The 27,393-nt window shown below is 44.5% G+C and overlaps 1 protein-coding gene across 5 annotated transcripts; it reads left to right on the forward strand.

Annotated features, from left to right (window-relative positions):
• The first annotated feature begins 1,050 nt into the window (after positions 1-1,050).
• Positions 1,051-27,135, forward strand: DPF2 (double PHD fingers 2). 5 transcript variants are annotated; one of them, XM_025173383.2, is made up of 12 exons: positions 1,051-1,205; positions 5,970-6,130; positions 6,534-6,641; positions 8,615-8,778; positions 9,711-9,803; positions 13,597-13,675; positions 14,676-14,717; positions 19,535-19,672; positions 20,745-20,873; positions 21,049-21,161; positions 21,963-22,044; positions 24,091-27,135. In XM_025173383.2, the coding sequence occupies exons 1-12, from the start codon at positions 1,174-1,176 to the stop codon at positions 24,165-24,167; spliced, it is 1,218 nt and encodes a 405-aa protein (XP_025029151.2). In that variant the 5' UTR covers positions 1,051-1,173; the 3' UTR covers positions 24,168-27,135. The 5 variants fall into 5 exon arrangements, with proteins under 5 accessions (XP_025029151.2, XP_007438561.2, XP_025029152.1 ...); XM_025173384.2 differs by lacking the exon at positions 1,051-1,205 and adding an exon at positions 1,234-1,359; XM_088137414.1 differs by lacking the exon at positions 1,051-1,205 and adding an exon at positions 1,477-1,529.
• Positions 27,136-27,393: the final 258 nt, after the last annotated feature.

Genomic DNA, 27,393 nt, shown 5'->3' on the forward strand with positions numbered 1-27,393 from the left:
CGGCTTGGCTGACATCACAAATTAACGGCACAATGAATTAATGGCACAGTCGCTTCCCCCCCGCTGACCCCATTTGACCCTGTTGAATGAGGGGCGAGGGCCCAGCCAATGGCGTGGACTACAACTCCCATCACTGCCCGCCCCACGTGGCCCGCCTGGGCACCAGCGGTGGTGGAAATTTGCAGCTGGCACAGCGCAATCAGTTGTCACCCGGATCACTTCATATTTTCTCTTTCAAATAACATAACTTTAGCCAGTGCCGCATTTGATCCTCATTCTTTGAAATGATTTCTGTATGTACAGTATTTGGTTTTATTGTATTTTCATACTATACTACTTTTTTGTGAGGTGGGCAGTATCTAAATTTGAAATATACATAAATGAATAAAATGTTCATTGTATTGTAACTGATATTTGTGGTTTTTATTGTAAACCACCCAGAGTCACTTCCTCGTGAGATGGGCGGTGTCCAAATTTGAAATATAAATAAATAAAAATAAGTGTGCAGACATGTGTATTTGCATAAATGTATATTTATACCTATATATAATTTTAATTGGGGATATTTCTATTTTTATTGCTTTTATGGCCCTGGATTTTAATTGCAAGCCGCCCAGAGGCACCCTCGGGGAGGTGGGCGGCATATAAATTTAATAATAAATAACTAAATATATATAATATGGATTTGCAAAAGGAAACCGTCATTTAAAACGCTTAGTATTTTTTGGAGGGTAGGCACTTATATGTAAGGGCAGTATGAGACCATTTTTTTTACTATTTCTGTAAATACTGCAAAATACTAAACCGAAAACGTTAGATGCAGATCTGTGTCGAGCAACATCGCTTTCCCGCCACTTTTCACGCATGCGCCGTCGATTGCGGGCGTGCCGCATGCGCAACGCGGATAAATGGAACCTTGCGGACGATCCCCGGCAGCTGTGCCTCCTTTGCGCCTGCGCGTCCTTTGCGCGTTCCAGGTCAACGGCGGGAAGAGCGTGGGAGTAGCTGCCTCTCTTTCCCGGAGCGTGAGGGCGGGTTGGGGTTAGTACGCATGCGCTGCCTTCCGGGCCTGAGCGGAAGGTTTCATGGAGAGCGGTCGCCCGAGTCAGCGCGAATGGGCATTCGACGCATGCGCCCTCGCGTACTTCGCGGCCACAGGCGGCAGAGGGGAAGATGGCGGCGGTGGTACAGAATGTGGTGAAGCTGTGAGTGGAACTGTCCCTCTTTCCCCCCCCACTTCCCCCCGTTTGGTTGTAATGGTACAGCCTGAACCTTGGCGAAGTGCGCGCAGGAGGGTTGTTGGGGAAGAGTCCATTCCGCTTGCGGGGGTGTTCCTGACGTGAGAATGGAAGGCGAGGGGTTAGCTATTGGATCTCTTTTTTTCTCCTCTACTCATTGCTTAGGACTGACGTGATATTTTAAAAAAAGTGGGTTATTCTCTCGGGTGGGGACAAAATCCCCCGGACGGAGTGTATATGTGGGGGAGCGAGAATGAAAAAGTGCCCCCCCCTTAAAGTTTCAGAAGTGAGGTATGTGGGGAAAAAGAGACCGTCCGGAAACCTTAAGATGCCTTTTTAAAGGGCGGGGGGGAGGCGAGCTTTTCAAAAGGAAAAACACCCATTTTTTTTAAAAAACGAACCCGAATCCCAATTACGGAGCTTCTGGAAGGGGCAGAAAAATCCCCCTCCCCCAAGGCATGAATGAAATACAGTAAATGGTGAGAGGAACCTGTGGAGGTGGGAAAAAAATCCCTTCCCTTAATATGTCTGTAATTGTGTGTTTAGGGATAGGTTTCTGGAAAGAAAATTGGAGGGGGGGGAGGCAAAAAGAGAGAGGAAAAAAGGGGAGATTGAGAGATTGAGCATTGGGGAGCCCCGTCTCCAACCTGGTATCCCCCCCCCAAGTATGTTGGATCACAACTCCCATCGCCCCAAGCCTGCCCTTGCTCTCTGTCTTCCTGGCAAACTTCCTCAGAAAAAAAAGGGGGGGTCATCCAATTTGGGACTGCTTTTTGGAGAAAATGAGCTCCTCCCCCCCTCCCCAAAAGCCAAAGTCCTCCATGGAAGTTTGAGGGAGGTCATGAATTTCTCCTCTAGGCACCCAACGAAGGAGATGGGAATATGAAAAAAAGGGGGGTTATTTCTTCTTTAAAGCAACTGCAACCTTGGAGGAAGGGGATGAGGGTCAGAGAAGAAAAGGGGCTGCCTTGGGAAAGGGTGAATCCGGGCTCCCGCGCGTTTTGTTTTGGTTGCTGAATTAACTAATTTTCATGGATGGGACAGCGCCTTGAAGATGGGGAGTGAGTTTGCCTGACCTACTAACCCAGTGTTTCTCAACCGTGGCGACTTTAAGATGGGCAGACTTCAACTCCCAGAATTCCCCAGCCAGCATGCTGGCTGGGGAATTCTGGGAATTGAAGTCCGCCCATCTTAAAGTCGCCAAAGTTGAAAGATACTGTACAATAAGCTAATTACTGTCAATAAGCTAATTACTGTTATATTTATTTATTTGATTTTTATTTTGAGTCCACTCAGGGCAGCTTCCATACCTAAGGCTCCTGCTTCCTGTTTTCCCCACAACAACAATGCTGTGAGGAAGATGACCTTGACGGAGAGATGCAAGATCCATTACCAAAGTGAGAAGGGGTGAAACATATCTAAATCCCCCACGGAGAGAAAATATACCAAAGAGGCTGGAACAGACACCTCCCTAATTCACTGAGCTATAAGGAGGAGGAGGTCCAGCACAAACAGATTTGCAAGACTGATGTCAGTCCCACCAGATAAGCCAGATCAGGAGATCAACTCCACAGGAAAGCTAAAACTACTTTTATTAAGGGTTGCTATAACAACAGAATGTTGCACCTCCTTCTGAGAGTTTAGTGAAGTAGGGAGCTGTCTGTTTGAGCCTCTTCCGCATATTTTCTGTCTGTTGAGGACTTAAGATATTTCAGCCCTCGTCACTTTGGTAACAGATTTGCACATCTCCATCAAGGTCATCTTCCTTACTCTCTACAGTTTGCATGTTGAGCAGAGAGACCTGGTGTGGTTTAATGGTGAAGGGCTTGGAGAGACTCGGATTTAAGTCCATCATCATCCGTAGAAACTCCCTGAGTGATTTGGTGCCAGTCGCTTTCTCTCAGCTCAACCTACCTCTCAGGGTTGTTGTTGGGAAAAGTGACAGGGAGGACTATGTAGGTACCATATACGTCTAATAAATAAATAAATAAATATCTGCCTTAAATTCCTGAAGGAAAGATGGGTGTAAATTTAATAAATAAACTGTTACATTTGTAACTGAGCTGGTTCCATTACATGTCTTCTTTACAGTTTATGATTTAGTGTGTTGTTGGAATCTAGTCATTGTTTTCACATGTGTGAATTAGATCATTACATTAACCATAAATGTGGTTTATTTGTTTGGGCATTGTGTGTTCTGTGAACACAGCCATTGACTGGTTCTTACAACATGCTTAATTTAATCACTCAGTTAACTCATTTTCTGTGTTAATTGAGTTAATTTTCAAGGATAAGCCAGCAGTACTCAAACTGGCTTGCCAGCTAATGTGAAGGTCATCTCAAATTTTGGGTGGGTTGTGCGTGCAAAAACAGGATTGCTGCCAGAACTCCTGCCATGCCTGAACAAGCCAGCAGCTGTCTTGGTCTGCATGAACCCCTGAACAAGTTATAAGAGGGCTCCAACTTTACCCTCTGCAAACCCAACATCATTCAAAGGCAAAACTGGATCATTGAATCACTTCTGTCCTGCCTGGACAAACTGGCAGCAATGTCAGGTTTTTAATAGTTGCAGCTTGTGGAGCCAATATTAACCTAAAGTAACAGTGGAATGAGAGATGAGAATGGCTGTCTTAACAATAAAATTATCCAAATTTAACAAGCTCACCCTTCCCACTTAAAATTGATTTGGGGGAGTTTATTTCAAATGAAAAAGTTTTATAAAGTTGAAAGATGTGTTGCATGGACATAATTGGTTTCTCAGCTTCCTCCTGCCTTCAGATATTCCTGGCTGGGTTAGGGAAGGGAAAGAGAGTTACGTATAATACATTGATATTAAATTTTCAGAAATCAAATTTGATGATTGAGGGTGCTGTATATTTTCTATCATAACATTCCCTCCACTGCTTTTCATGGGAATTTAGGATGGGGAAGGCAGACTAGAGAAAAACCCTGACCCATGAAACAGATGGGTAGACTGGAGATGTTTGAGAGAAATTTAAGTTTCTTTTCACAAAATCTAATACAAAAAGCAGCTGGAGAAAGGTTTTATTTAGAAATTATGAATTTTGCCCACTGTCTTCCCACCTCTGGAGCAAAGATGTGGATTTGGGGGAAAAGGAAAACTTCTCACATGGTAGAAGGAAGGAGTTGGAGGGATGAAGTTGGAGGGCAGTGATTTCCCCATAGAAAGGTGTGTTGAAGTTGGAGAGGAGAGTAACCAAAAATGTGACTCTACTTCTGAGCCCCAAAGATAGAAATTTCAAAAGAAGAGCAGTGGCCATAAAAATCAGAACTACTGGAGGAAATTGGGAGTCAGCTCTTTTGAAAGGTGAAGACATGGTGCATTTTGGCCCTCCAAAGGAGAGGAACTGAAACTCTCAGGAATGGCAGACTTAGTTGGGGTTTGAGCAGAATTGTAAAATGGCCCTCCTACTCAGGTATTTGTGAATGCTGTGAAGAAATGCAGTAGAGGTGGTTAAACCAGGAGCTTTGCTGTTTTATCACAAATTTCAGGTGAAAACCATGCTACTTGTTGAGGAAAGTCTGTGCAATAACTGAGCCAGGGTCAATGTTTTCATGCTAATTTGTGTTTCTAAATTTCTTTAAGCTGTTTCAATTGATATTTTATGATCAAGATTGAATGTAAAACAGTGTAAACATAGTGGGATTCTGATTTAATTACTTAATTTTATTTCCCTCTCTTTAGTCCCCCCCTCCCAGACAGCAAAGTTGTAATGTTATTTTCCTTCAAGCAAGTTAATATGCATTGGTTTCTGTACCCTCCTTTAGCTTTTTGTGTGTGACAAGGTTTAAACATTGAAATTACTATAATTAGAGACTGTTCAATTAGAGAGACTTCATTGCTGCTGCACCACAGATTTTTAAAGAACAAGGAAAAAAAATACAAGCTGTGTATATATGTGTACACTCTCTCTCTCTCTCAGATATTTCTTCTTTTCTCTAAGAATTTTCCATCTAAGCCTCTTTGCTAATGGAGTTATTGAATAGAATTGGGCATTTTCTTTCTTCGGTGAATTTACTAGATTGAAAGTGAGTTACAGTATTCGCTCCACAGGTGCTTCTTTTGTTCTGAGAAGGAAAGCTTAAATCCAAGCTTATAATTTGAATTTCAAATCAGCCTCTTCGCATTGAAATATGACAATATCTGAGTATGAGCCAGCTGTGTGAATGAAATACAATGTTTGCAATCTGTCAAAAGGGCTATCCTGCTAGGGGAAGGCTCTTGTAATGCTTAAGAAATGAGATCACCCATCTATAGTTTTCTTGGTTAAATGGAGGCAGGTTCACCATCACACTAAGTGAATCAATATATTATAGCTTGTTCAACAATAAATCATGCTTTAAAAAATTAGCTTAATGTTAAATGCAAACTCATTCAGAGGCTCCCAAAGAACTAATTCAGGCAGGGATATACAACCACAGTCCCCAGGGCTGAATGCACGTTCTCCCAGAACCCCACCAAAAGTAGGTGCTGGTTTGTACTTTTCAGTGTGAAAGAGGAAATTACATAAGAGTTGGGGAAGCCATATTTAATTTATTTGTCATTACATCTAAATGAGCTCAAATAAAAATTTTGCTGATTTTGGGAGTTTTACTTCCAGCATGTCCCTTTAAATCAGAACGTTGTCCTGGGACAAAAAACAATGCACACCATAGTACTACAGAAAGACATTTCATTGATGGTTCCCCCCCCCCTTTTTTTTCTCCTAGCCTTGGTGAACAATATTACAAGGATGCAATGGAGCAGTGCCATAATTACAATGCCCGGCTGTGTGCCGAGAGGAGTGTTCGATTACCATTCCTGGATTCACAGACTGGGGTGGCGCAGAGTAACTGCTACATTTGGATGGAGAAGCGGCACAGGGGACCAGGTTGGGTATAAGGATGGCATATGAAAACCTGGGTTCTGACTGGGATGTCAGTTCCGTGATGTCAGTTTGAGGCAGCGGCTTCCCTGCTTAAGTTCATTTAAGTATGTATGTGGGATCTGGGACTGAAACCAGGTCTCACTTTCCTCATGAAACCCATTTGCTCATGGTAGGAAGTTGCTGTATGATTTCCGGGGGGGGGGGGGTCCATGACAGCAGCATGAATTAGTGCTAGTATAGACTAGAAATGCTCATTTGATCCCTGCAAAGAGAGCTGCTGGAAATGTTTAATGTCCCAAACCAGAAGAGTTTGCCTTAGAACTGTTTTCCTGATGCTTTTTTCCCCCAACTTTATTTATTCAATTTATATATAAACTTTGATTTCCTCTTTTCTTGTTGTTGGAAGGTTTGGCATCTGGCCAGCTCTATTCCTACCCGGCTCGGCGCTGGAGGAAAAAACGCCGTGCTCACCCTCCAGAGGATCCAAGACTTTCTTTCCCTACCATTAAACCAGGTTTGCCTTGTCTGTATTGTACTAAGATTTCACTCTCCATCATTACAGATGGAATCATAACAGCTTTTGCTGGCGGAAATGATCCTTCAGGCATACTTTGCAGAATTTGTAATTGTCCAGGTAAATTCCAAGGTATGTGGAATGCACTCCATCATAGATGCATGGACTGTCTGAGGAAGAGAACTCCATAGTTCTAAATCAGCCACGACAAAGTACCTTTGTCTGTATCCTGTTACTTATATACTAGTGGACCAACAGGACAGCCATGTATTTCACAAATTGTCTGGCTGCGACTAGGAATTCTGTACAGGTCAACGTTAAGGGTCGCAGAAGAGATCATTCCATCCTCCTTCTGTTGGCCTGATTAGTTTCTATGGCTCGTAAGTGGGTGCAGCAGAGGGGGAAAAGCTTGGACTTCTGCATATGTCTTCCACATGGTTAAAGATAAGTTTTCATACTGGTCTGGTGAAGAGACAGACTTCCTCTCATTTATAGTCAGTGAAGAAACACAGACTATTGATCCCATAGATTGCCACTAAACATAAGGCAGATTTGCAGCTAGATTGTTAGCCATTTAAAGTAGGATGATGAGGATCAGTGACTTCTCAATATAGTTGCATTGCTAAAATAAAGAAAATGGATTTTCCGTGTCAGACGAGACTAAACTACCATTCTTTCTGCAGCTTGCATTATTTCTGATATAAACATTGGCTCAGTTTACTGACTTCAGTAAGCATCCATAAGAACCTTGGGAAGATACCCTTTTAAATTTTACTCAGTCAGCTCTTTGGAAAACTCAAAAGCACCTTGAAGGTTTAGCAGGAGCTTCTCAGTGAAAAGATCCAGTACTGATGACTTTCTTAAAAGATAGCTTCTCCAGGACCGTTGGCCTCTACCACAAGGAAGTGTTGGACATGTTTCAGATCTGGGGCTGAAGCATTATAAGGGGCGGAGGGGGAGAGAGATTTTTTGGGGGTCCATTCACCCACAATGATCAGACTCGGACAATACCATGTGAAAAAATATGGCAAAATTGTAGATAAATGTATATATGTGTAAACCTATTTCAGATTCTTTGAGATTTGTTGGAATTGGTGGGAAGCAGGATTAGTTTAGGCCCAACAACAGTCTGAATAACGAGTGCTGGTTGTTTTTTTTACTGTTACAACGGTTTGCTTCTGCATGTAAGTATAGTTCTGTGGTTTGAGATAGATATTTATTTGTGCTTTTCCTTAATGGGTCATGCTACCATTTCTGATTTTATATAGTAATTAGTAAACCACTCTTCTAATGCGGATTTTTTGTTCTTATGAAATTCCTCACTCTGTCCCTGCCACCACTCACAGTCCTTCGAGATTTTCATCCCTGTCTTTTTTTTTTTTTAATCAGCAGAATACCTGTGTACTTAGAAGGCTAATAAACTTGTTGTGGATAAAGCTTCGTGTATTTGTTGTTTTCAGCAGCAGATACAGGCAAAATATAAATGGTGTGGTTAAAATACCATTACAGTAATTGAACAGCTGTAGTGCTATTATCCTGGCATACAGAGCAAATTAAAATTAATACGTCATGCCCTGCTTGGTTTCCCAAATACTGAGTGTTCCAAGATACATCATGAGGCAAACTGGCTGCTGGGAGAGATTGTCACTTTTTGTAGAACTCTAAAATAATGCTCCCAGAGTTCTATACTGCATCTGGTAGCTCGGCTATCTGTATTTACTGGCAAATAAGTCCACTTCCTGCATCTGCCAGCCCAGTTGTGCTTACTGGCAATTAGGCTATGGTGATTGCTTTTCGGTACCTAATAGATTTCTGCATTGGCCTTAGCTGTGGTCCTTGTCAGCTTTTTCTTGGGTTATTTGGCCTAGTTAACGAAAGTTTAGAGTCTTTGTTTTAACTGTAGTGGCATTAAGACAGTGAAATCTCAATTTTATTTTTGGCAGACAGCGAAATCTCAATTTTATTTTTGGCAGACACTGAGCAGGCCCTGAAGAAAGAAGGCTTAATCTCTCAGGATGGCAGCAGTTTGGAGGCCCTCTTAAGGACAGACCCTCTTGAGAAACGCAGCTTGCCTGACCCTCGCACCGATGAAGACAGCCTCAGCGAGTTCCCCGTTGCCAATAGCCGCACCCGGAAGGTATGGTAGAGAAGGGCAGCCTTGCCTGTCTTTACTTTCTCCAGGGGGCCCTGTGGTAAAATAACAGAAGTTTCCTTTGGAAGATGCTCATGTATTGTCAGGCCCAGCCCAAGAACAGCGGTGAAACAGTCCAGTTGAGTTAAGTTCCATTGTTTGCTTACAGCATATAGACAGAATCTTGCCAGGCTAAATCTGTACTACTGCAACTAGTGGATATACCCTGGGAGATTCTAGGGAGTGGCTATCCTGAGCTTCTTATACTTCCCACGCTCCCCCTGCGGACTGTGTTGTCTTTTGTCTCCTTTTCCTTCCTGGAATGCACCCCCTCCTTCCTGATCGCCTCGCTCTCTGTTGCTATCCACCACATCACCCTCCTCTTCATAGATACATTCCATCACATGTATAGAACACGTGACTTCTGTGCTTGACTTTATTTTATTCATTCATTCATTCAGTTTGTATGGCTGCCCGTCTCAACAGGTGACTCCGGGCAGCGAACAAAATTAAAAGTAAAATAAAAACAATTACAATAATACATAGCAGCTGAGAATAAATCATACACCATAATTGTTAAAATAACCAAGAAACGGGTCCCTGCACACATTCAGGGCCGCAGGCCCGGGCACAGAGCCAGGTCTTTAAGGACTTATGAAAAGTCCTGTCTATTTATCATGTCATTCAGGTTGTACCTGCCTTTTGGTTCAGAATCTGCCTTGAAAATGGTCACTGATTTAGCAAGAACACCGTTGTTAGCATTTGTCCTGCATAATTGCAGAGTCTCTTTGTTTTTGCAAGGGGGGTTGTTTTATCAGCCAGCTTGTCACAGAACTGCTACTGGCAGAGCTGTGATTTAGAGCAGGAATATTCCTTGGATAAACTAAATATCAGATTCTCATAGCTTTTTGCATCCTTTTCTTTTCTTTCTGTTTTAGCGGATCCTGGAACCTGATGATTTCTTAGATGATCTGGATGATGAGGATTACGAGGAAGACACACCAAAACGACGAGGCAAAGGCAAGGCCAAGGTATGGTTAATGTGCCCGGCTTCAAAATTTCTTCTGTTTCAACCTCTACCTGTGAGCTCATTGAGCCTTAGATAGGCTTGTCTATGGCAAAGGAGGGCATTTAGGCAACAGTAGGCAAGGAAATACCTGAAGTGTCCCAAAAGATGTTAAGAAGGCAGGTATTTTGAGTGGAAATAATTGGTTGGGTTCAGGTGTCACTCTAAGCAGTACAGCTAAGAAAGAGCCTTTTAATTATAATTTGCACCAAAGTTTTTATTTTGTTGCTTATTTATTTTTTACCCAGAACCAACAGCCTATCTGGTCCATAAAATGAGCCCGCTTGAATGATAGTGTCCTTGTTTCTCTAGACTCAACGTTTCTCCCTTTATGCCTGCAGGGACTGACACAAGGATATCAAGGGGGTTTCAGGAGATTTAATGTTCCCCACTCTGTACATGGTTGCTCTGACTCCAGTTGGACCACCACAGGCTTTGAAGTGTTTCCCTAATCTGATGAATTGGGAGGAAGGTGCAGACATGCTAGTTGGCTAGCTACTGCAAAAGTAGTGTGGATATCACTTGACAAGCCTGGCAAGTGGCAAATTTGGGCTGGCTGTAGTTTGCTGTGTCATGTGGTGTGGTGCTCTTGGATGTGTTTTAGAACGTTATGTAAACACAGGCCGCATTCACATGCCGTAATAAAACAGGAATCTAACTAGATAGAGCTTATTGTGAGTAAGCTGCATACCGGTACCCAATACTATCCAAGCTTGTTTGGCTTTACTTTCTTGTGAGAGGGAATAAACAAATTAAAAACATCAACCCAGGGTCCCATGTTGAGGAGATCCATTATGCAGAGATGATTAGCTTTCATTTTGCCACACTTGATGGTAGAAGAAAGCAAGCAGAAGTGATCTGACTAGATTCTATACTAATAGTATCATTTTAAGTCCTTCAGAAGAGGCAATTTGGTTGTAAGCCTCAATAGAAGGCTAAGGACAATATTTCAAATTCTAGAAATAATATCAAAGTCATCTTCTGAGAGTCTTGGTTAATTTAAAGTATTGTTACCTACCATCTGAAAAAGATCTAGAGTGGTTTAGAGTCATGAATAAATAGCATTTTAAAATGGTTACAAACATCTTTCACTGGGTGGCAGTATTGGTCTACATATTTTCTTAGTTTGATCAGCAGAGCTAACTGAACCTACATACAGGTAGTCCTTGCTCAGGAACCCTAATTGGGACCAGCAACTCCACTGCTAAGTGAAGTGATGGCTAAATGGGAAATCACGTGATCGTGACTCTGTTTTCTGGCTGGAAAGAGACAAGACTACTCAACTTCATACCTTCAGTTTTTGTTTGTTTCCTAACCACTCCCCCACCCTTTGGAATGCTCGAATGCTTGCTTACTGTGTTGTACACATCGAAAGCAATACAATCACAGTGGCGGGTGGCGCAAACAGCTTAGTCTCTTGAAATCCCTTCCTCTCCAATCTCTCCGCACTGCGGGGGGTGGGGGGGCAGCAAGTGATTTCTGTAGGCAATCTCTCCTTTGCCTGACCCTTTGCCAATCTCTCCTTTGCCAACACGATTGCATTGCTTTTGATGTGTAGAAGAGCAGACAGCTTACGCTCTTGCAATCCCTTCCTCTCCAATATGTCTGCTCTGCAAGTGGGGGGGAGAAGACAACACAGGTCAGGCACAGGACAGCACGTACTGACTATAATGGTGATCACGTGACTGAGGGACACTGCAAAGCTTGTAAATAGTTGTAAATTGGCCATAAAGTTATTTTATCAGCACCATCATAACTTTGAATGGTCACTGAATGAGTGGTCAGTAAGCAAGGATTACCTGTACATAAACTGCATGGGTGATTTTAATTTACAGAAACAACTATTTCAGTTAGTGAACATGTAGATTCTTTTCTGCATACAGCAATTTAAGCTAAAGCCCTGAAAATAGCAGCAGTGCTACCTAGAAAGAATATCTTTTAAAAGGAGTTTTGACATAAATAGCTACAATCCAAGGAAATATTTAGATGTGAGTATATGCAGTCTTTAAAGTTTTATTTATACAGACAAGTATAGCAGTAACTCTTGCCTCTGAATAGCTAAATAATTTGAATCATTGCCTTTGTATTGGACTATAAAGTATTCTCAGTCAAAGATAAAATTCTTAATAAGATTGTCTTCTGAAACACAAGAATAATAGTTGCATTCTCTGTGCTAGTGAGAGCTTTTCAATAGAATAAGATTTAAAAGATTTTTTGATCCACTGTCTTCTCCAGCATATTGTTAGTCATTGTGGCCAGCCAGATGCTTAGGAATCCCACAAAGGGAATGTTGAAGGTAGTAGCTTTGGAGTGCCATTGCCCTCCAGAAGTTTGCCTTACTTGGAGATACAGGTGGTCCTCGACTTACGATCACAATTGGGACCAGAATTTCCATCGCTAAGCAGTGTGGTTGTAAAGCAAGACATCAGGTGACTGTATCGCTTAGTGACAGCAATCCTGGAACTCCCCATTGCCATCCGGCCCCTGCTCTGTAGCTCACATTGGAAGCTGCTGGCCATTCGTGAGGCTTTCTCCTTCCTCCTGCAAAGCCACAGCACAGCACGAAGGGGGCACAGAGCAAGCGAAGGAGTGAAGGAGAGTGTGGTGCGAGCAAGCGAAGGGGGAAGGAGGGTGCTGGTGTGAGTGAGGGAAGGACAGCGCAGTGCATGCGTGTGAGTAAAGAGGGGAAGGAGGGTGCAGTGCGTGCAAACGAAGAAAGGCTGGGGTGGGTGGGGGAGACTTACCCCAGTGATTTGCGACCTCCCCTGCCGGCTTCCCCATTGACTTTGCTTGTGGGAAGCTGGCAGGGAAGGTTGCAAATGGCGATCGCTGATCGCGGGGTGCTCGGCAACTGGTCGTAAGTACGAATAGGTTGTCAAGTGCCCAGATTGCAATTGCGTGACCACGGGGGCGCTTTAAAGGCTGTAACTTTGGGGACCAGTTGTAAGTCCATTTTTCAGCACCGTTGTAACTTCGAATGGTTGCTGAACGAATGGTTGTAACTTGAGGACTACCTGTAGGTTGTTTCTCTATCTAGAGGTTCTGTCTGGTTATCATGGCTAATGCCTTAAAATAAGGAGTGGCAGCCTTTTCAGACACCAAGTGGAGGTGCCCCCCACAAATTTAATCTCATGAGAGAGGCAGTCTAAAATATTTTGTCTATTTTTAATTTTTTAAGAAAATCTTAATGGCTCTATTTGGAGATCTTTGGGATAGCACAGCATCTGCAGTCACTGAGATCCCAAGTGCTGCTTAAAGGCCTGTCCTCTGTCCTTTCGTCTCACTCCCTTTCAAAAGCTGTTGTTAACTCTTGTGGGTGTTAACTCTATACATCAATAATATTAGCTAATTTGTAAACTTCATAGCTATTTGATCTGTTCCAACCATTCTGATGACTTGGTTTGCGCACTGTGCTAGGCCATAATATCATTTCTGTGATGTTGCTTAGAGTGTTTTGCAAAACTGGCCATTGTGGTTTGCAGTCTTATTGTATAGCTCAGTGCGGTGAGTGTGAACCCAGCTGTGATGAATTTTAAATTAGCCATGGCTTGCCATAAAGTGTGAACACAATCACAGTATCATACTTCAGTCCTGTCTACAGTATTTGAATTGTAGGAATAGAACCAGCAATATATGAGATTTAAATTTTAAGACCCACCCTAGATTTCACTTTTCCCCCCAAACCAGCAAGAAAGAGTACTTTGCATCTGCCATCCTTTTTTTTTTTTAATCTAATTTCCTTCTCTATGGGCTTATAGGGTAAAGGAGTTGGGAGTGCTCGGAAAAAGCTGGATGCCGCCATTTTGGAAGACAGAGACAAACCTTATGCATGTGACAGTGAGTAAGAAGGCGAGCCATGCTATCCGATAGTGAACTGCTTCTTGCTTTTACTGGTATCCAGGCTGGGAATAGCTCATGGTGTTAGGATGGGGTTGTGTGTGAATGCCCTGGGTGGATTTCTTGGGGAGACGCGCCACAGGCTGGCTACACCCACCTCCTTTCACTTGGCCCTTGTTAATCGTGCACTGTTCTGAGGGCTGTTTGGGGAGAGCCGAATTACATTATTACCAGGGATGTCATGTTGCTTTATCACAAGATGTGAAGGTGATAACATTGCTTTACCTGACTTGGGGAAATGGCGGGTTTTTCAGTTTTGCCTGGTGAAGAGTTCAGTGAAACGTAGAGACCCGCAGCATTGGCCACCGTCTCTGCTGCCCGAAGTTGGCTCCCTAAGAGCACGTCTCACTGCCCTTGGAAACAAATTCACTTGGTGTTGTCAGCTGGGGTCTTAGCTGTTCCTTTCTCTGTCCTAGAAGTGGAATTCTGGGAAAAGTTCTAACCCATTTCCTCTGGCAGATCCTAGGTTTGGATCAGACACACAGCACAGGAAGGAGAAGCTGTTTTACCCTGGAATTGTTTTGCTAGTGTATTTGCACCTTGTTGCACCTCACACGCAGACCCCGGAGTTCTTGTGGGCAGTGCCTCCTCTGGTTTCACATTTCACTACTCTTTGATCTTTGACCTATTCCCTGTATACCAATCTGAAAAAAGTAATGCCCATGAAACCTTGGTGACTAATGGAAAAGTTGGGGGTGAAGGGCGATTGGCAAGATCTTTCCAAAGGGCAAATCATGAGTTTTTGAAATTACTTTTCTTTCTCTCCTCCTTTACTTTCCTGTAAGAATTTTATACTACCCCTCTTAATTTGAAATAACACCAATGAGCTTTGTTTTTCTTTCCTCCTTTTTAATCGCTCTGTATAGCTGACCGTGTGCATGTTATGTGTGTGACCTATAGACTGCCTTCACCTTTCTCTCATTCTCTTTCTGTATTTCAGATAGTTACAAACAAAAGCATACCTCGAAACCTCCTGAACGAGGTATTCCATTCTTTCTGTCTTGCTGTTTAATTTCCTCCTGACCTTGTTCTTCTGAAATGTTAGTTTTAAAAACTCTTTCTTTTTCTTTTTTTAAAAAAAGTGGGTCTTTTCATGCAGGGCACCAAAAATCCCTCCCTCCCTACGATATCCACTTTGGTTTTATGTATGTGGCATACTAAGGGGGGAAAAATACATTTGTATATATATTTGGGAAAGGTACAGATTCTTTTGAAGTGTCGTGGAGAATGTTGAATTGAGGATTCAACGTTTTCATCTGTGTCTAGAGGAGGACAGATTTGAGATAGTGTCACACTAGGCCAAGTAAGGCCAAACGAAAAATATTCTACCTGGGCGCGTAAAAGTGGCATGCTCGTTGTCAGAACCCAGTTAAATGAAGCTGGCATGTTGTTGCAACAGAATGTTGCAGTGTGATGTATCCCCAGTGAGTGTTCCAGTCAGCGATGCATCCCATTCTCTTACCTTTCACATTCCATCGCCTCTGAGCACACGCTGTGCCGTGGATCCTTAAGTCTTGCTGAGACTCTCCCCTTGGATAGGTGGGCGGTGCCATCCTGGCTATGTTAACGGTGGCACTCTGCGCCTGTGAAATTGGGCCTAATTAGCAGTGCCACAAGGGGGTTATGTTTAATGCAAATAACATACCATTGCTTTTAAGGTGGTGAAGACAAAGAAAAGGAAAAGGAAGGGGAACAGGATGGTGGGGAAAACATGTTTGCCAGTAGTGGAATGGACTTTTGAATTATGGGTAAGCAGTTATAGCCAGGGTGGGATAATGTGCAGTGACCCTTAGATGCCTTCGTTTCATGCATGCACACACACACAGATATTATCGCATACACAGTCACATAGCTATATAACACATTTCTGAATTGTATTCTGTACAATACACATGCCAACATGCGTATAAAATGCTACTTAGATAACATTTCTGAGTTGTGAGTATACGCACACATGAACACATTTCTGAATTGCCGTTCACCTACAAAAGTGTGCTGTGATGAATTATCAGTATAAAATTAATATCAGCAATATAAGTATGCAGTACAGTACATTAAAAAGCTTTTCACTTTAAAAAAAAATGCATTTATCTCTTCCCTTTTTTTCTGAGAGCTCAGATTGCATACAGGAGAGGGTTTCCCGACTTTATCCCTCTCCCAACAACTTATAACTATCTTATAAGGTAGACTGGCTTAAGTGAGGGTAACTGGCCCAGACTCATCCCAGCAGTTCTGTGGTCAAGTGGGGGCCTTGAACCTGGCCTTCCCAAGAAAAATCCAACAGAAGTGGCCACTCTGCCACCCACATCTTGCTGGATTCTAATTCCCATCAGCCACAGCCAGCATGGCTGATGTTTAAGGGTGATGAGATCTGTAGTCCAGCACCCTACGGAAGAGCTTGTTTGTCCTTTTATTGAAGCTAGTTTCTTTAACAACAGCTCTTCACTCTCTTAACCAAGAAATGAATTGGGTGGGTGTGTAGCCCAATACTGTAGAGCAGTGTTTCTCGACCGTGACAACTTTAAGATGGGTGGACTTCAACTCCCAGGATTCCTCAGCCAGGATGGCTGGCTGGGGAATCCTGGGAGTTGAAGTCCATCCATCTTAAAGATGCCAAGGTTGAGAAACACTGCTGTAAAGCATAACTGGCTGGTGGCGAATCTGCAGGGTCATTCAGACCAGTCGCATCCTGTGATGCCATTTCCGAGTCTGTCCTGCCAGATGTTGGATGTGGCAAGGGCTTGCGTCTGGTTTCATTTTCTTTAGAATCTGTGCATTCCGTTCAAGATACCTATGGTCCTAATTGGCATTAAGAGATAAGCTTTTTTTTTCTCCTTGCCTCTTCCCTGCTGGCCCCATGCCTCCTGGGGCGGGGGGAGTACCTGCGTTAGGACTTTGCCTTCTACAGCTGAGATGACATGTTAACGCAGGAACAGAGTTCAAAAGGTCTTCAGGTTTTGTAAGTTCTGTTAATAATAGCCCAGGGTCTGAGTCTTCAGTTCACATTGCCCTCATTAGGTGACCTCTGAACTATTTGCTAGACAGTTCTTTTGTTCCTCAGCAGCCTAGGTCACTCTTCCCAAAGGTAGTGTCCTCCAGAAGTGTTTGAACATATATTCCTTGGCTCCCAGGGTAGGCCTTGGAGCTCAGTACATCTGGAAAGCACCCATAGGGAAGGCTGGCCTGGACAGATGGCTTATGCCACCCAAGGCCAGATCTTCAGATGGGGCTCTTCCCTTCTTTAAAATGTTCATCACATGTTGAAGCATTTTAGCACAGCAGGAAAAAAAAGGTCTTTCACAAGTGGTGATACCTAGAGTTTGAAAATAAAATAGAGTCTAGTACATTTTGCCTCAGTAAGTTCCCCTAAAACAGGAGTTTTAGAGGACCCCCTTTCAGGTTTTTTTCCTGTTCCTCTGGAACTTCACATCTCTAACAAAACTACGGATGCTTTTTATTCTGCATTGGGCCGTGGTGGCTGGAGATACTGAGGGCACATCTGGAGGGCACCAATCTGGAAAGGTTGCTTTGGAACATGAAGGGACACTGAGCCCTTCAAGGTATCCAGAAAAGGCTATCTTCCTTAGCTCCTGAGATCTCACCAGACTTGACCATGCCTGGAGAAATCTGTGTGGGTAGTTTTAACAAAGATAATCTGTCAGATTCCCCCATTGCTTTCAGCAAAAATGGAGATACTCCATTCTGCCCTGGCAGACTGTCAGAGTATAACCAGTCCTGCTAACTTTCTCCCTGACAAGGAAATACATTTCTGAGCCTGAACTCAACTGGTTGATATTGATGATAAGAGACAAGCCTTGATCACAGGAATGCAATATTTCAGGATCAGTTCCCCTTCTGCCTTTGCTCCTCTTCTGTGGAAAGAGAAGTTGTTGCTTGGTAGAGAAGGCTGTGTTTTCCTTTCCCTCCAGCAGATGTTCTGAATCAGATCTTTTCCCACATTCACTTTAGTTGCTGACTATAGTAGCAACATAGGGCAGGACCTGCTAGCTCAGGTTCTTACTTAATCAGCTGTGTTTATACAACCTTTAAGAGAGCTGTGACTTTTTTTTTCTCTTGGCAAATTAGAGTTCCAGTTGCTGGACACACGCACACATACGCGCACGCGCACACACAAGTGAGAGACCTGCATAGCTTAAAGGATTTGGAAAGGATTTGTTTCTTTTTATCCATCACTTCCCTCCCACCAGCAGCTCTACTGTTTCCTTCTAAATATGGTCTGTTTTCTTGTTTCCGGTCTGAGCTGTTTCCAGATTTGGGGGATGTTGTTTGGTGGATTAATTTGAGCTGCAAAGATGGTGATGGATTACTTGTTTTTCCTCCCTCGCCTCTGAATATGTTCCTGGTACATTTTAAATCTAGGAGTCAGGTTTGTCAGGTCTTTTATGTTCCAGGAATTTGCAGACAAGGATAGTAAGCAGTGAGGATGGTACATTTCTGACAAGGAGAGAAAAGAGCAGCTGCAATGTAGCCCAATCCTCTTTCCATAGATAGGGGAGCTGTGGACTTATTGATGTTGCTAACTGACACTCCTTGGGTAGCCTTAATGGTGGATGCTGGGAACTGTAATTCCGCAATCTGTGGCAGGCCACAGATTCCTAATCTTTTAATGCCAGGATTCCCTGTTCCACTAACACTTGCCCTTTCTTTCTATGATCAGAGTCAAGGAGTGAGTGTGTTGGTTCATGTCATGTTTTTCCTTAATATGGAGCTAATTTTCTTTTTTAAAGCATTATCTAAAAAGTCTGTGCTGGGTGCAAAAGAGGGAACTTTTCTTCTCTGGCTTGCATGGAAAAACTGGCTAATGCTAAAAAACATTACCAGCTTTTAGCTTTTGCAAGCTTATTTGCCAGGTTGGGCTTAAACTGGCACAAATATGTAGAAAGCACAATGCTGTACAGAAGAACAGAGGGTGGCTTCGTGTTCCAAGTACCACATGAGACAAAATTTGGCACAGGAAAGAGGATGAAAATGGAATCAGTGGTAAACTGAAAGACTGTGCAAATCTTTCAATTATGAGAAGTCTAACTGGGATACAGGCTTAATTGCAGTAAAGTCTAGGACAGGGTTATTTACTTTAGGGTTTAAAAGAACTTAAAGGAAAGGCTGGATTTGGGGAGGAATTGCATAAGGGAGGAGTCTTGTGTAAACATGTATTTAGATTTTTTCAGTATACATACTTAAACAAAACATACAGATGTTATCCTGCACATGTGGAAGGGCAGAAAAATGTCCTAAACTATCCATTGAATATCCTTAACCTTTGCTGTTTGGACATCAGATAACATCTGTAGAATTTCGGACTTCTGTTTCATGAAGGCCAGGAGAGTGATTTTCATCATTTGTTGTCTGCATGCCCTCTGTGGATTGTTTGCAATGTTGGATTGGGGTACAGAGTGTTGGTCGTTCCATTATCGTGGCAAGTAGCTGTTTTGTTTGTGACATTGAGTGAGCTGCCTTGGAATTCGCAGAGCCCCCTAGGACAAGATTATGGGCAGAACTTGGGTGCAGCTGAAGGAATCGGATTCTGCTCTGAGAAGCAGAGAACCTTTTTGTTACCCTGCTACCAGCTTTGTGCAACTATGGACACACCTTCCCCTTCCATAACAGTTTGGCCCGATAGCCAGCTGAGGAAGCGGGTTGCATGCTTTGGGGCGGCATGGGAGTTTAGCGGAGAACAGCCTAGTGGTGGGTTTTGCTGAGAAGGAACGTGGCAGGGTGCCCTTTCACTGCCGGTGTGTGGCTCTCAATATGTGTCCCTTACAATCCTTTCCTGTTCAGTCTGTGGGAAACGCTACAAGAATCGTCCTGGCCTGAGCTACCACTATGCTCACTGTCATCTGGCGGAAGAAGAAGGGGAGGACAAGGAAGACTCGCAGCCCCCCACACCCGTCTCACAGAGATCAGAGGAGCAGAAAAGTAAGCTGCTGGGAGGTGTATCCCCCCCCTTGACTTAAGTTTTAAGTTGGAGGCAAGCCCTGGTGCCTGTTCCTTATGCTGGAATTCAGCCTGATCCCTGTGAACCAGGACAGAACGCCTTTGTTCGGCCCTGCTGCTCCTTGCGTAACCAAGGTTATGGAACAGTCTTGCTGTCAGATTGCATTTCGTCCAGCTTGGCATTCGTCGTATCCACTCCCTCCCCAACTCCTTGCTCTGTCTCCTGTTTTTGAATTGCCCGCAGTAGTCAGACTCCAAAAAGCCTAGAGCTGTGCTGCCCAATTATGCTTAGCCATGGGAACATTCTCTGGTCAGGGGGTGTTTCTTCCTCCTCGTTCACAGGCCAGTCCCCCTCATTTTCAAAGCTGTTGTATAAGTTGTAGTTTAAGGTCCATTGACACTCTTGCTATAGAAGTTAAGACCCTCTCCCACTGTCTAGGCAATATGGAAACCTCTGATTCTTTATTCCACTCATCCCTTAACACCTGCATATCAAATTGATTTATTGATAACACACATCTATACAAACGAATAGTAGGTTTTTTAGTTTTAAAGGATTAAACAAGTTGTTCTAATATCTCAGGTGTCTCAAAAGCTGAAAACGCTGCTGGGCAAACAGCGTTGTTAATAAATGTTGTAACTGTAAATATTGCCATTGGGTTACATCTGATAGATGACTTCCACTTTCAAAGCTAACAGTGGTGCTTGAGGCCCACCTCCAGCTATGAGAATTTACGGGTTACAATTGCAAATCAGAAATGGGCTGAGCTACATTGGTTTGAAACTAACAGTGGTGAAGAGAGGGAGCCACACCAAGGTTACCTTCAGAGGTTTTAAAAAAAGAACTAACTTGCAGTGAGTATGTGTGTTAGGAAGCAGGATGCTGAGCCCAAGTTGTGTGTCTGATCTCTCAGTTATGCTATGCAAAGGGTTGGTTTTTTTATTTTTTATTTTGCCAGGGTTTGCCCCTGTTTTGAGTCTGGGGGTTAGCCGGGCTGTGGCTTGGGTGGGCCTCTGCTCTGCTTGGAAAGACAATTGCTTTCTTTCCCAATAGCCAAGAAAGGCCCCGATGGCCTGGCCTTGCCCAATAATTACTGCGACTTTTGTCTGGGAGACTCTAAGATCAACAAGAAGACAGGGCAACCTGAAGAGCTGGTTTCATGCTCAGACTGCGGGCGATCAGGTACGTGAGCCAGCGGGGACCCTCTCTCCCTCTTGGCTTCCCTTGGGAAAAGGGCTGGTGGCCATCCAGAGGTGGGGTTCTGTTTTGCCTTAGCTGTCCATCTTAGGTTGCTCACCCACCCTTCCTACAGGGACGCTGTGCGTATTAATGCTGCTTCTCTCTCCCAACTCTCCAGGGCACCCCTCTTGCCTGCAGTTCACCCCAGTCATGATGGCCGCGGTGAAGACCTACCGCTGGCAGTGTATCGAATGCAAGTGCTGTAACATCTGTGGCACCTCTGAGAACGATGTGAGTGCACCTTTTTCCTCCCCCTTCCTGCCTCCAAAGGCTGACCTCCTGGTTCAGGTTCAGTTTGGAAGGAGTCTCCTTAATTCTGACTTCTTTGTTTTGGGGACAGCCCCCTTTGGACTTGACCTCTCTCCCTTCCCCCCTCTGATACTGGACCCTCTGAAGTCTGCTCCTTGAGGTGGGTCCTCCTAGAAACCAAGAAGATCAGATCTGAGTTTGAATTGCAAAACCTAGATTACTCACTCCCTTGTTTGCAGCCTACCTCTTTGCTTCGAAAGGGGCTGGGAATGGGTGTTCACACAGCCTCCTTAAACTCACTATGGAGAACTTATTTTCTGGGTTTTCATTGTACATTACTGGAACATAAATTGAATGGACTAGGTTTGTGCTGCACTGTGCTAGGCTACTAAAAATTAATCAAGCTTAGGATGTTGGGCCAATCTGTGGCTGAGTTAAGGGCGTGCTGTGAACCTGGCCATGGTATAATCAGTCTGTCAGCTGCTTGGAGCTTTCTGGGGTGGAAGGGCAGCTGCAAAACATCCTGAATTCAAAATAGTTGCCTTGAGCTCCAAACAGGTTCTTCCAACCTCAACAGCTGTGTCCCAACACTGTTGTGGCCATTCTGGAGAGCATTCCAAGCATGGGGAGTTTTGTATGCCACACGATGTTAATTTTTGGGTTTATTAAAAAAAGAGGGGGGAGAAAGTACTTAAGTCCTCAGGGTGCCCTTTCCCCCAGTCCAAAAGGAGGTGGCAATACCAGCATTCCTCTTTATTGTTTCTCCCTCCCCGTCTTCCCCAGGACCAGCTGCTGTTCTGTGACGATTGTGACCGTGGTTATCATATGTACTGCCTCACCCCACCTATGTCAGAACCTCCTGAAGGTGAGTGTTATACTGCTCCCCTTCTTGTCCCTCCCCCCTCTTCCTGTGTGAGATTGTGGAGTTGTGGAGGGCCGTGTAGCCCACAATTGTTGATTGTCCTGCTTCCATTTTTATCTTCTTCCATCCGGCCGCCCAGCATTGAATTGGGAGCTATTGCTGTAGCTAATGTTCTTTTTAAAGTCAAAACATGGAAGATATCTTGGGCTTGCAGTTTAGAGGGTGGTTCCCTTAAGGATCTCAGTGCCTGTGATTCCCTAAGATGAAATGCCCAGAACCCTAATGTTAAACAACAAATAGTATTTCAAAGTCCAAAATCTGATTATAGCTTCTGTCTTCCAAGATCTTTGGCCTTCTGACGTGAAGGCTCATGAGATTTCAAGCAAGAAAGCAAAGATCTCAGGATTTGCACATACGTACACGCACACACATATATGTACGCTGCCAACCCTTCCTGTATCGTGAGAAGGCAAAGCTGGTGGCTTACAGCAAGCTCCTTGTTTCCGGAGCAGGAGCTGACTCAGAGGTTTGAGAGGATCCTTTCAGCTAGTGTTAATTTCAAATAGCCCGTTAATTTTTACATCACTTAACAAGAGAATCATGAGGTCACAGCTCAGGCTGTGACAGGACTGGTTAGACTAGGGATGCAGAGAGAGTGTCTCTGTGTGCATCTTCATTTCTGCTGCAGTTCATCTTCTAACAAGGAGGTGACTCACAGAACTATGCCAGGTCCATTGCATAGGCCCACAGGATATGGGCCAATGCATTATCCTGTGCAGAAGTTCCTGGAATTAATCTTTACATCTCCAGTTAAACATTAGTTTGAGGATGTAATGACCTCCGCCCGAGAATTCGACATGCCGATGGCAGTAATGATTTGCTTTTCATCTCAAGAGAGTCCCAAACCAGCTTACGTTGGACCGCTAGCCAGCATTTACCACCTAAGCTTCTGGTCTGACCTAAAAGAAAGGGGAATAAACAGAGAAAGAGGGAGGACGCTAACCTAGGCACAATTACACAGCAGTTCTTGCTCCCATTGGGTTGAATAGAAAAACAGTTCTGGGGTACAGGAAAGCCTTTTCTGCAGCAGCCATGGGAGACCGTGAAGAGAAACTGATGTCAGAGAGAGTCTTTTCCTTCAAGTGCAGCTGAGCTCTTAGCAGCTGCTAAGCTGGATGCTCCCTACTCCGTATCCTCTTGCAGTGAATCCGACTTAGCCAGAGTTACTCAGTTGCTTTAGTTTAGCAATCAGTTGGAATTGCTTTACATAAGCCTTCCATATACAATAGGAGGGAAGAGGCCATCTCAATAGCTGGCCGATCCGCCACTTTGTGCCTCCCTTTCTCTTGGAGATGAGCCTACCCTGGACCCCACACCTTTTCCCAGCATGTTGTGGACTTCCTTATTTGGCATTTAGCAACCGAGCCTAAGACCAGACATCATAAATTCCTCTCCGTGTGCAATCCATGTTTGGCGTGGTAGTGCCAGTCATCCAAGGGAGGGGAGATTTGGTTTCGTAAATAAAGAGATGGGCACAAAGACTTTCTGGATGTTGGTCCTTGAGTTTAGGGCGGGCATTCAAGGACAGGAAAGAGACCCACCCCGTTCACATCTCAATCCAGCATTCTTTGCCATGTTTGTTGAATTGTTTCCTTGCGTGATACGTTTACTTATAAACTTCCCTTCCAGTAAGAGCCAGCGTGTTGTAGTAATTGAAATTTAAGGCACTGCGCAAGGATCAGAAAGACTCAGAGGGTGATTTTGGGCCAGCCCAACCTTTTGCATGGTGTTGCCGCCATGGGAGAAAATTTGGGGTAAGACGTGCTGTCTATCCTGCCTCAAGCTCCCGAAAGAAAGGCAAAGATACTGGTTTAACAGTAAGCCGAAATAAATAAGGGAACAAATCCTTTTTCGTAGAAGTTAATAGCAGGTCTGCTGCTGCCCAGAAGTTTCGTAAATTGCTCATTTATGTTATTTACTGGTTCCTGACAAAGTGGTTGACCCCTGGCGCGCTTGGACTTTTGCCCCGGCCCCTCTTTCTCCTTGCAGGGAGCTGGAGCTGTCACCTTTGCCTGGACTTGCTGAAGGAGAAAGCCTCGATCTTCCAGAACCAGAACGCCTCCTGATTGCTTTTCAGTCTTGGAAGAGAACCTTCACTTGTCCACTCTTTCTCTTGGGTTTAGTCTTTCCTCTGTTTTTGGTCAGTGTCTCCCTTATGGGTTGGATCATACGTACACACACACACACACACACACACACACACACACACCTGCCCCACTGCCTCTCCTTCTGTCATTCCCCCCTCCTCCCCATGGCAGTTTGAGCTTAGGATCCCTTCCCTCCCCCGAACCCTCACCTTGGGAGTAAGAACTTCATGGCCCTTTTCTCAAGAAACCCAGCATCCGTGGCTGGCTGAGGAGCACCAAGTGGAGGGGACCATGTCCGTAGCCTTGATAGACCCAGGGAAAAAATCCTGGGATTAAGCCAGCCATGATCTGGCAACATTGGCTTGGGAGCACGGATGTCCTTCTTGTCTCACTAACGTGCTTTTGGACTGACACCCCATCCCCCCAGCTTGAGGCTTCTGCCTGTACGAGCAGGACCAAAAGAAGAAAAGAAAGAAAAGATTATTGAGTACTCTTTACTCATTTTTCCATCTGCTTCCCTTTGTTCAGCACCATCCCAGTGGCCTGGGAACCCCGAAGCTTCTAAACTCCACCTGTTCCTTCATCCCCATAAGAAAGTCTTTTTGTCCCTAACATGGTTCAAAAGCGGCACTACAGCGGCCTCTGAGAGATTCTCGGGTGGCATGGAAACCCAGTCATGGGCGTCATCCAGCAACCAAGGCTTGGCACAGGCAAGCGCGATAGCAAAGTAACTCGGTTTAACTCATTCAAAACGATCATCTCAGATTTGCTAAATCAGGGCTGGGTCTTGGGTGAGTTGAGAAAATCCTGCTTGCTTTAGATCAGGTGAAGAGAGTGTGTCCATTTAGACATTAAATGCAGGTAAACCTACATTTACCAAGTTCCCAAAATATGGGCCTGGGTAACAATTCCATATGCCTAGATCCACGTGGTGGTGGATTTCAGAATCCTTTCTTCCTTTGGAAGTCCATTTGTGTGTGTGTGTGTCTGTGAGCATTTAAAATTATATCAGGCTTTTTTTAAAAAAACACATTGGCATTAATCACTTCCTCCATCTGGGGAGTCTGCAGGGCTGTGCAAGTTGTATGGGGGACCTCAAGGGTGGTTCATGGTTTTTGGAAAAGGAGCTCAGGGTTACGCATCTTCTTGGTGGATGCTGGCTCCAAGCCTGGGCTTGCTGAAACAAGCTGCTTTTCTTTGTCTGAAACTTCCTTGGGTCTCCACCCCTCGTGTGTGCACACGCCAGAGACAAGGCATAGAGTGAGCTAGGTCTCTTCCATATGCTTTTTCTTCAACTTTGCTGCTTGCTTATGAGAGCGCAGTGGGACCCGGGGAGCTGAATTTCTCTTGCAGGAACAAAGCCGACTTTTTCCACTTGGGTTATCCTCCTCCCCTTTGCCCCCAATTTGAGGATTTGGTCTTGCTAATAAGTGATGCTTTAAAAAAACAAAAAAACCTTTCTGAATTCCCACTCCTTTTTCTCCCCACCCCTTCCCTCCCCCCAGTGGCAAAGTTTTCTGCAATATCCAGATTGCAGAAGGAGAGGCATTTCTCTGGAATAGGGTTTTTGTGTAATATTATACTTGTAATGTGCCTGATTTTTCTAAGATTGTCTTTGAAACCTACCTCCAACATCCCCCTTCACGCATCCTTCCATGTCCTCTTCAAACACGTCTGCCGTTCCTCTGCCTGAGTCTCCTGGTCTTTGCAGAGACTCGGGACTGCCAAAGTGAGAGGGGTCTGCTCCCTCACCGGGTTGGGGGTGACAATCCAGTCTGCGCATGAGTGCTGGAATTTGTTGACTTGCTGCAAGGCTGAACTTTGCCAAGGGTGGTGTCCTTTCCTTTGACACTCCCCACCCTGCTTGGCAGGAGAGGTCAACCTTTTTAACTCGGTCCTCAGACTTTTTTCACTGTGCTGCCGGGGGTGATGGGCATTGGAGCCCAGCACGCTGGGAGGGTACCCAGTGGAGGGAATGATGGAGGTGGCCCTTAGCGGTGGCCCGAGGAGAGCTAGGAGCAAAGTGACCACTGGCAGCCAAGAGGAAGCTTTGATCCAACCACCTTTACTGCCCGGGCAGTCCTTCAAGTGGACTTGAGGCTTGAAAGGCTAAGAGGTGTCTGAAAGGTCTTGCGAACTCAGGAGGCCTCCAAGTTATGTGTAGGGGAGAGACAACTATCATTTGTGTACTTCCTTGGCTCTGGAGTCCCTCAGCTGTAGTCTTTTTTTTTAAAAAAAACACTTGATTTCTCTCCCCATACCCATGGGGGATTGGGGGCCCTCAGGTCGACTGGCTGTCAGGCCTCGTGCACCCAACGAAGGGAGGCAGTTGCAGAAATGTTCCCTGGGGGGGAGGTTGCTTGTCTCAGCTCCAGCCAGGGGTGTTATGTCCTCATTCGAAGCATCACACCTGTGTCTTAAAAAAGAAAAATTGCTACCCAAATAAAAAAACCAAAATGGCTTCTTTGAACCTGTTTTATGGTAGCCTGGCTGTCTGGGCTGGGGGATAGTTTGAAAATCTGTTCAGTCCTGCGACATTGTGGGAGTTCCACGCTCAGGTTAGTTCTGTCGGTTTGCAGGGGGGTGGGGGTGGGAGGGACAGGCTGTAATACCTCACTTTTTTCTCTCCTTGTGACGCCCACAAGTAGTTGTGCAGCTTCGCACCTCCTCTGCACTGTGTCCGAATTTTCCCCCCACTAGTACCTAACAGCCTGTTCTCCGTTGAGTTGGTAGCTTGGTTGCGCCTTTCCAAGTAATTGGTTTGTACGCCCTTTTATTGCATAGGTTTGAAATTTGGGCTTTCTTTCCAAAGCAAATACTGAGACTTTTCATACCCCCCAAACCCATCTTTTTATTGCAGTTGAAGCTGAAATATATTTTGACTCCCTCCAATTTTATTTTAAGGCTGTAACAAGCATTAGCTAATAAATATTGCTTTTACACAGAAGGAGACTCCTGTGGTGTCTGTCCCACAATCGGGTGTGGGTTTGAATTGTTTTCCTAAGTGGTACAATTGAGCATGCGGCAATATTTTGGTTTAAGGCCCCTTTTCCTGTCTCTAAAATTGTTTCTCAACCTTGGCAACTTAAGATGGGTGGACTTCAACTCCCAGAATTCCCCAGCCAGCATAGCTGGCTGGGGAATTCTGGGAGTTGAAGTCCACCCATCTTAAGTTGCCAAGGTTGAGAAACAATGCTCTAAAATC

This window comes from Python bivittatus, unplaced genomic scaffold, assembly GCF_059951505.1.
Source record: "Python bivittatus isolate LINGU-HERP-01145 unplaced genomic scaffold, Pbiv_v1 ctg000180_np1212, whole genome shotgun sequence".
Lineage (NCBI taxonomy): Eukaryota > Metazoa > Chordata > Lepidosauria > Squamata > Pythonidae > Python > Python bivittatus.